The sequence below is a fragment of the Orycteropus afer genome, unplaced genomic scaffold (genome assembly GCF_000298275.1).
Source record: "Orycteropus afer afer isolate SDZICR_OR568_19922 unplaced genomic scaffold, OryAfe1.0 scaffold00042, whole genome shotgun sequence".
NCBI lineage: Eukaryota > Metazoa > Chordata > Mammalia > Tubulidentata > Orycteropodidae > Orycteropus > Orycteropus afer.
Window position 1 is genome coordinate 6,301,081 of NW_006921629.1, and position 9,604 is coordinate 6,310,684.

The window sequence follows — 9,604 nt, forward strand, 5'->3', positions numbered from 1 at the left end:
CTCTAAAACTCACTACCATCGAGTCAGATCTGACTCATAGCAACCTCTCCTTGGGTTTCCGAGGCAGTATCTCTATGGAAATAGATTGCCCAGTCTTCTTTCCGAGGAGTGGCTGGTGGGTTTGAATGCCACCTTCTGGTTAGCAGTCAAGTGCCTTAGGCACTACGCCACCAGAGCTCCTCTTCTAAATGCTAGGACAGATTTAGAAAATATAGGCTGTTATTTAAAATGTAAACTTATCCCCTTCAAAGCATTACATTTTTAAATGCCATGGTATTTGTCATTTTTGACTCTATACATCCATTTCAAGGTAGGAACTTTTCAGAATGTTGGGGGAAAGGCGGTTCTTAGTACTTTATATGGTGGTAGATGAGAACAGTGGTTTGCAGTCCTAAGTCAGATGCTCCCTCTACTGGTTTGTTACCCACCTCTAAATTCAATTAGCCCTCTTGACACAGGATGCACTGTAAATTACATATAAGCTGTGTAAAGCAGTTACTGTGTCTTCTGTTTATCTGTAGTGTTGATGTGCTGGTCTCTAAATTTGATTTCAGTCCAAAAGAATATCCGCTAAGGATGCCTTAGCCCACCCCTACCTAGATGAAGGGCGACTACGATATCACACATGTATGTGTAAATGTTGCTTTTCCACTTCTACTGGAAGAGTTTATACCAGTGACTTTGAGCCCGTCACCAATCCCAAATTTGATGACACTTTTGAGAAGAACCTCAGTTCTGTTCGACAGGTTAAAGGTGAGTATCTTAATTGGCCTTTGGCCAGGCAGAGTGACTAGTTGCATTTTCCATTATGTGGCCTTGAAGGGATAAGATCTGGATGGTGACCAAAGCTCCTCCATATATTTTATTCATAACCTTGCATGTAGCTATTTGTCCGGGGCAGTTATGCCAGAAAAGCTGTAAGTATTATAAAAACGCTGATACAATATCAAATCCAGGGGAAAGTCAGGCAGAGAGGAATGCATATTTTGTTCTTGTGTTCAAAACATACTTATTTGAGTGAGTGTGAATCAAAATATTTTTAATGTGTATTCATTCAGTATGATATCACTGAATGAACCATACTGGAGTTATTTTTTTATATAGTATATAAAGTTTATAAAAGGATAAGATCCACTAGAAGGAATCATTTCTTGGATAATGATAATAGAAAGGAATTTCTGATAGTTTGTCATTGTAAAATGTCCTGACATGATCTTATTAGGATAGGAATGGGGGTACTGACAGCCAAAATTCTGAATGCATCTGCTCTAGGATATTATAGAAGAGATAATAGTCCCCCCAAAGAAACCAGCCCAGAGCTATGTACTTAAAACAACAACTGAGGTTTTTAAAAAGGCAGTGATCACCCATAAGGCCAACCCTGTGGAGTTACCCTCAAATTTATAAGCCATTTTACTCCTCCCATTAATAGGGTTCCAATTCATGTAATGCCACCTTTGGGTTTGTTTTTGTTTTTGTCTGTGTTTGACAACAACTGTCATTCTGGTTTCAGGAAAGTTCAACTAGATTCTGCCTGATAGATGACTTACATGTTTAACTAAACCAGTAGGAAATGCTATTTGTGCTGGCTAGAGTTAGTGAGAATCCACTGCTTCCAGCCTGCAGACGGACTTGGATTATATGATGTTTGTTTTCTCCCCAGAAATTATTCATCAGTTCATTTTGGAACAGCAGAAAGGAAACAGAGTGCCTCTCTGCATCAACCCTCAGTCTGCTGCTTTTAAGAGCTTTATTAGGTAACTGTGTGAATGTAATTCTGACATTGCTGTTGGAATTAAAAGAATGCCCTTGTGATTTTGTTATTCCACATATTTCTGTTTTTATTTACAATAGATAGTACAGATTAAAGGTCCCCCAGAAAATTTCTGTCAAGAGCTTCAGCTTTAGTCAAAAGCATATTAAAAATCTAAGCGTCAGTTTACATTGTATATAGAGAGAACACACTAGTTCACTGTGGGTGCTTAGGTAGGTTTTTTCCCAGGTGACCATTGTGCTGCCTGATTGTGTACATGGGGATCCTGCTACAGCAGGGGTGTAGCAGCCACCTGCCTTGGAGTTATACATGGTCCCACTATATCCCTACCCCTATAATAACAGTTGTAAGCAAGACTTTTTTTTTTTTTTTTTTGAACAGACTGCTGATGCAGCCTAGTTAGTTGAGAAACCAACCTCTTTATTGGTTAAAGAACTGTGGACCTACTTGGGCTCCTTGGAAGCCTCATCCTCATTGTCTCTCTTTGTTCTTTCCCTCCCCCCCCCACACACACACTTTCAAAAGCAGTCATTCTTGCACAGAGACAATAGGTTTTATTTTCCTGATTTTATTGTAGTTTGGGTGAAAGTTTACAAAGCAAATTGGTTTTTTTATTTAACAGTTTATATATATTTTATTTTGTGGTATTGGTTGCAGTCCCCTCAATGTGACAGCACACGCCCTACTTCTCCCTAGGTCCCCTGTTTCTGTTCATCCTTCTTTCCTGCCTTCTGACCTTTGGTTTTGGGCAAATGCTGTCCTTTTTGTCTTGTCTGGTTGACTGTACTGAGGATTCTCTCCTTTCCTTGATCTCTTTTTCCCTATCTCCTGTATTCATCAGGGTCTAGTTGGCAGAAAGAAGCCACACCAGTGATATGAATAGGGAAAATTTAATAATAAGAATTATTAACTAGAAAAAGATGATTAACTACAAAAAAAAAAGACAAAAAGAATTCTGAAGGATCCTGAAGTAGCAAATGCAGAAAGCAGCTTCTCCCTCTAGTCTGGAAAGAGTGAGAAAGGAATAAGAAAGTTCCCCTCACCCAACCATAGCTAACTTCAGACTTCTTTGGAGAGGTTAGGACTGCCCCAGGAACATACAGCCTGCTGGTGGTACAGGAACTTGCCAAAGGTGTGTGACTGGTTCTCCTAAGAGGCCTCCTGGGTTGCAGAGAAACTGGCCAGAGGATATGTAGATAACAACAACAAAAAAAAAAACATTGCCACCAAGTTGATTTATAATAACCCTACAAGACAGGGTAGAGCTGCCTCAGAGTTTCCAAAGCTGTACATCTTTAGGGAAGCCTACTGCCTCATCTTTTTTGACTGGTGGATTTGAACCTATGACCTTTTGGTAAGCAGCCTAATCCCTTAACCACTGTATCACCAGAGCTCCTTTTATATGTAAATAAAGCTGGAGAGGGAAAGCGCAAATCCTCCAAAAGGGAAGCCTCTCCCGCTTGCTAGGCTTTGCAGTGCCCTTCCAGCGCCCTCTGTTGGCCAAAGCTAACATCCAGCCAGGTGGAAAAGGAGAAATGTTTACAGACTCTGGCTTCAGTCTCACAAAGAACGGGCAAGAAAAGTAGATTTGCATCTGTAACAGTAAATTGATAACTGCCACAGTCTTCGCCCTTTCTTTCTTGCCTTCCTTTTGTCCTCTTTTCCCTGCTTCATTTTCCTTCCCCGTCCTTTCCTTTTAATTGTCCTCAATTAAATTTATTAAACCAAAGATTTTTTTTGTTTAGAATTTTTAAAATCGGATCACATTCTTTTCTTTTCTGTATTTTTCTTAGAAGGAATTAAGTTGCATTTTTATTTCCTTGTGGCATTTTGTTTACTGTTTTCCCTTCAAAGCCAGTTACCCATTCAGTTGGGTGTTTTAACACCCCTCAGGTGCAAGGCATTGGTTATCCTGGGCCCTGGGGAAGCTAAGCTGTTAGTTACACACATGCATGCGCCCAGTGCCATTGAGTCAATTTCTATGCATAACGACCCTGTAAGACAGAGTAGAGCTGCCCCATAGGGTTTCCAAGGCTGTAAATCTTTACAGATGCAGACTGCTGCCTCATCTTTCTCCCATGGAGCAGTTAGTGGATTTGAACTGCCGAATGCTTTAACCACTGCCCCACAAGAGCTGCTTCACACATGCACACACACCCTCATAATTTGTAATCTAGATAGCAACTTGAGAGAGACTTACGGTGGGGAGTGTAGTAACTAATAATATGGATCTGTGGATAGTAAAAGCTAAGTGGTTATCCATCCTACTCAACTAAAACTTGATAGAAGAATCTTACAAGGCTCATTCAAAATAGATCTCTAATTGAAGTCACTATATATTTTGAGAGTCTACATTTAAATGGATAGTTCTGTATTTCTTAAGATGGTTTTCCTGACTGGTTGTAGATGTCATTATTTATAGTGGCTAAGGCACTTGACTGCTAACCAGAAGGCTGGCAGTTCAAACCCACCAGCCACTCCTCGGAAGGAAGATGGGGCAATCAACTTCCGTAGTGATACTGCCTCAGAAACCCAAGGAGGGGTGCTGTGAGTCGGGTCCAACTCAACGGCACATAGCAACAGCAACAACCACCATTTATTTTATATTATATAGGAGACATGGTACAAATCATTGTATATACATTGTCTCCTGTATTCAGCACACTATCCTTTGAGGTCAGTGGCATTTTCCCTTTTCAAATGGGGAAATTTAGGTTTAGAAAGATTATGCAAATGCAACTTTAGAGAGGTTAAAAGAAATAAAAATCCAGGACTAGTCATAACTTTAGGAGCTCTGATGGTATAGTGCCTAAGACATTTGATTGCTAACCAGAAGGCTGGCAGTTCAAACCCACCAGCTACTCCTTGGAAGGAAGACTGGGCAATCTACTTCTGTAGAGATACTGCCTCGGAAGCCCAAAGAGGGGTCGCTATGAGTCGGGACCAACTTGACAGCAGTGAGTTTGTTTATATTTTTTTGAGTCATAACTTTACAGGTTTTTAAAAGGAGGAGAGGAAAACAAATGGATTGCCCTTTGATTTATTGTGACATTACAACTAATTTCCCCATCTCCTTTTTCTTCTAGTTCCACTGTTGCTCAGCCGTCTGAGATGCCCCCATCTCCTCTGGTGTGGGAGTGACGGTGGAAGATAATGTACTACTGAAGATGTAATGTAGCTTTCCACTGGAGTCTGGGATTTGCAATTCTGGAGGTTAATCATGCTTGTACTGTAATTTTACTAATGAAGTTTTAAATTAACAACCACTACTTGTATGATATGAATAATATTTAGAAATGTTACTAGACTTTTAATCTTGTAAAGTGGTTGTGCTTTTAGAAACATATTTTACCCAGAGTTGCACATGTTTTATGAATTCAGTGCAGCTGTTATGGCTCACCTCAGAACAAAGGAGAATTGAACCAAATTGGGGAGTTTGGGGTTTTGTGTTTTCGTTTTTTTCTTTTTTTTTTTTTTTTAAATGAAGTGAGATTGTTCACACACATACATACACACACAAAGGACAGTCATACATTTTGATATTTGAGCCATTCCTAAAGATTTGGGGTTTTCTAAAACTAAAGAATCTAGAGACCTTGCCTGCGACCAATCATGGAGCCACGTGAGCTGATCATGGCTGCGCCTTGGGGGTGGGGGTAGGGGCATGCCACCTAATGATCGAGCCCTGTAATTAGCTTCATTAGAGCCGTGACGGTGATGTGTGCTGTCTAAAATCAAATGTTGTGGGTAGAGAGAATGAGTTTGTGACTAGGAGAGATTAAACTTTTTTTTTCCTTACCCAGTATAAATATATATATATATATTTAATCTATTTTTATTAGAAGTTTTTCTGCTCTTTCTTACATAAAAGAACCCCAAGGCATGCATCTTTCATGTGTGTAAATAATTCATTTCTGGGCTAATTTCAAAAGAATCCCAACATTGCTGTATAGAGAGAGAACTAGCTTGCACATTTTAGGTCTGTGAAATTTTGTGAGACTTTTCCTGCACTGGACAGTTAAAAAAAAAAAAAAAAATTTTTTTTTTTTTTTGAAAAAAATTAAAAGAGAAAAACAAATTCAAAAAAAAAAAAATTTAAAGCCACAAAAAAAAGGCACATAGGGAATTATGTCAAATGTGTTTGTGTCCTTAGGCAAAGCTGTGGGAGTCTTGAAATGTCACAGTAGTAAATAACTTATTACTTTTTGACAAATTCTTTTTTCTGTTGGAACACTGAATTCTTCTGTGCATATGTATATATGAATACAAATTGAAGGCCTCTACCTCCTGGAGTTATACAACTTGGCTTGTTTACCTCCACATGCTGATGATGATTATTATTTTTTTTTTTTTAAGTTCAATGTGGAGACTTGAAACTTGAATGTCCCTTCCAACTTTTATATTAAAAAAAAAAAAAAAGACAAGAAAATTGAAGATTGTTTTTCACCTGTACAAGGTATACTAATGGATCGTCTTAAAATTGGTCTAGGAAAAAACCTTGGTGTGTGTTATGGACAATTAACTGTTAAAGTTATTGTAAGTTATCTGTATTTAGCAGAGATTTTCATCTTGAGTGAGCTGAGCTGAATTTGAAGACTATTAATAAGTTATGTTTGGAAGTTTTAACTTCAATGAAGTAATTATTTGCTGTGAAAGAAACAAACATTGAATTACTAAACAAAGATGGTGCAATATCTTTGTTTTTTTTTATGAGGCTCCTGAGAATCAACCCAACTGAAGCATTTCAATTCACTTGAATGAGAAACGTGTTTAGTAGCAAAAGAGCCCAAGAAGACACTGGTGTGAAAGGTACAATCTCAGAGGTTGGTCAATTACCGTGGCACACTTACTGGTCACTTTGTACAATGTAGATTTGAAGTACAGTGGTGGAAACATTAAATGTGACATTTGAAAAAGATGTGTCATCTGTGTATTTCAATTCCTTTCCTTTGTTTTCTCTTCACTACAGCTTGTTTCCTGGTTTGGCAATGTTTTGAGATATTTCTCTATTTACATTTGAGGAAATTAGTTTTTTGGGTTTTTTTTTTTTTTAAAGTCTTTGTGGAAACATTAAATTGCTGAGAAGTTAGTTAACTGATCAAAGACAGTGTGGTTTTTTAATACAAAACTTGAAAATCTTTCTAGACTTCAGCATCTCTAACCCAGTGATATTCGAACTCTTCAGGGAGCGGGGGAGCAAAGTACTCTGTTTTCAAAAATGTAGAATTTCTAAAACTAGTAGAGTCAGTATGGACAAGTCGGTCAGAACTGTAATCATTTACAATTTGTTTGCATTAGTTTCAGTATAAAGTACAATACATTGTATATTATACAATACAATATAATACATTAAAAGCCCAGAAAATGGAGACAACTTCTTGTAATGGCTCATATGGAATTAATTTTTATTTTGTTCTTCCTTTATGGTATGCCATTTAAAATATTACTTTTATATTAAGATAAATCTACATTGAAGAACAGAATGCAAAAGTTGCATCAGTTTTGAAGTTAAAGACAGCTTTTAAGGAGCTGTTTCCTACTATGTTCTCAGATCTCTGGGGGTAACTCCCCTAAAAGAACAGTGGTTATGGCCAGGCTGTGTGGGAAGCTCTGTAGGAACACCACCATCTCCTCTGGAAGGCCGGCCCTTTAGTGGGAAAGCCTGAGCAACATAGCAGTAAGTAGACACTCCAGTATTCATGTCAATTTTGCATTCTCTTATTTAATGTATTTTTACTTTAATATAAAACTAATGTTTTAAATGACATGCTATATAAAGGAAAAACAGAATTAAAGTTCCCTGGTTAATGAGTTAGATGTTATTGAATCTTGTTTTCCATTTTGGAAATCTGGGCTGAATTAGACTGAGTCTACTTATTGGGTTGGACATCCAGTTTCTCCTGTTTTAGTGTAAAATATTTTAAAATCAAGTACGGAAGTGGCAACCTTTATTTTCCATACACTTTCTTAAGTGAGTTTTATCAATGCATGAACAGTGCACTGATACTTGGGAGGAAGAATAACAAATACCGTGTTATCCATGTTACTGTTGGTGGAATGCTTTAACAAGGGACCTTCTTGCTAAGAGGTCACTGTTTATGTCAGGTAGCAGACTTAAAAGGTCTCTCATCCAGTAGTCACTCTCTCGTCTCAGAGAAATGCTCATCAGAGGGCTCTGAGTAAAGAAAGATGACTTTGATACTGCTATTAAATTTTCATAATTTATCCTCCTCACAAGAATCTATCCAGTTATTAATTATAGCCGTTATATCATTTTCTTTTTAATAAATGAACAGCTTTGCTTTATAGTTGCTCAGAATGTTTGTCCTTCAAAAAAAAAGTCTCTTAAATAGGACAATGTTGAAGGCCACTTTTAAAAACTTTATTTTTTTGAATTGGTAATATATTCAATCTATAAAAGATATAAAATGGTAAATAATGAAAAGGAAATCTTTCTCTCCAGAGGCAACCACCATTTTCAGTTACACTCTGTAACATCAAGCTTGTACTTTTTCATATGAATGATAGGATGCAGGTTCACTGTCCTGCACCTTGCTTTTTTCAATCTTCATATAGAAGATTGTTCCATAAAAGTACACATAGAGCTGTCTGATTTCCTTTAACTCAAGTGAATGTTTTTATTATTATTAAAGTGAGCAATAAATAACTTGAATGTATTTCCCCTTACTCATGTTTTTGCCCTTTGTCGTGACATTTTTTTCTATGAAGACAAATGATTCTTCTTGAACCAACTAACCAACTTTCTCCAGGTAAGCCAATGCGCACGTGTGTACTAGTAGTACATATTTTTAAAGTAATTTCCTGTTTTAGTACACTTTTCCTTAAAATACTGTATTAAACCACTTAAAAATAAAAATTAACCGTTTTTTTCTATGCCACTAAACACTGAAAAAATCAAGAAGCATTTAGGTACACAGACGTCCTCACTTTTCCCAGATGCAGATATGGCCCTATCTACTCATTTGTATATATTTTTCCATTTCACACTGCTTGCCAAAACTCATATCTTGTTGGATAGTTTCAGTTATTTTATCAGCAAGGACTTTAAATATTAACATACCTTCACACCCATATCATACCTGTGGTAAATAAAGAGTAATAAAACGGCCAGTCATTGGTGTCCATGCCTTCATCCAGCTGTCAGCAATCAGGTTAACTGCTAGAGTAAGAGATTTAGCATAGTGGCAGGATACAAGATCAGCATCCAGAAATCAGTGGGATTCTTCTACACCATTAAAGAGATTGCTGAAAAGGAAATAAGGACATCAATACCATTTACAATAGCTACCAAAAATAATGGTACCAGAGACACGAAAGACTTCTACAAAGAAAACTACAAAACACTACTTCAAGAAACCACAAGAGATCTACATACATGCAAGAACATACCATGCTTGTGGATAGGAAGATTGAACATTGTGAAATGTCCATACTGCCCAAAGCAATCTATACATTCATTGCAATCCCAATCCAGATTCCATCAACATTCTTTAAGGATATGGAAAAACCAATTATTGATTTTATATGGAAAGGAAAGAGACCTTGGATAAGCATAGCACTATTGAAGAAGAAGAGCAAAGTAGGAGGGCTCTCACTCCCAGATCTCAAAACCTACTATACAGCCACAGTAGTCAAAACAGCCTGGTATAGGTACAATGACAGACAGACCAGTGGAATAGGATTGAGAACTCAGATGTTCTGGTTACCTAGTGCCACTCTCACAAGAAATATGCCACAAATGGGATGCCCTTAACAAGCAGGAGTTTATTCTTACAATTTGGAGGCTTTAAGTCTAAGTTCAAAGTGCCA

The 9,604-nt window shown here is 37.4% G+C and overlaps 1 protein-coding gene across 1 annotated transcript in view; it reads left to right on the forward strand.

Moving 5' to 3' along the window:
* The window catches only part of NLK (nemo like kinase), a 273,486-nt gene extending 268,571 nt beyond the window's left edge, over positions 1-4,915 (forward strand). The window contains exons 9-11 of the mRNA XM_007937355.2: positions 555-753; positions 1,664-1,757; positions 4,861-4,915. Coding sequence (XP_007935546.1) covers positions 555-753; positions 1,664-1,757; positions 4,861-4,915 — 348 coding nt within the window. The remainder of the gene's footprint in view (positions 1-554; positions 754-1,663; positions 1,758-4,860) is intronic.
* Positions 4,916-9,604: the final 4,689 nt, after the last annotated feature.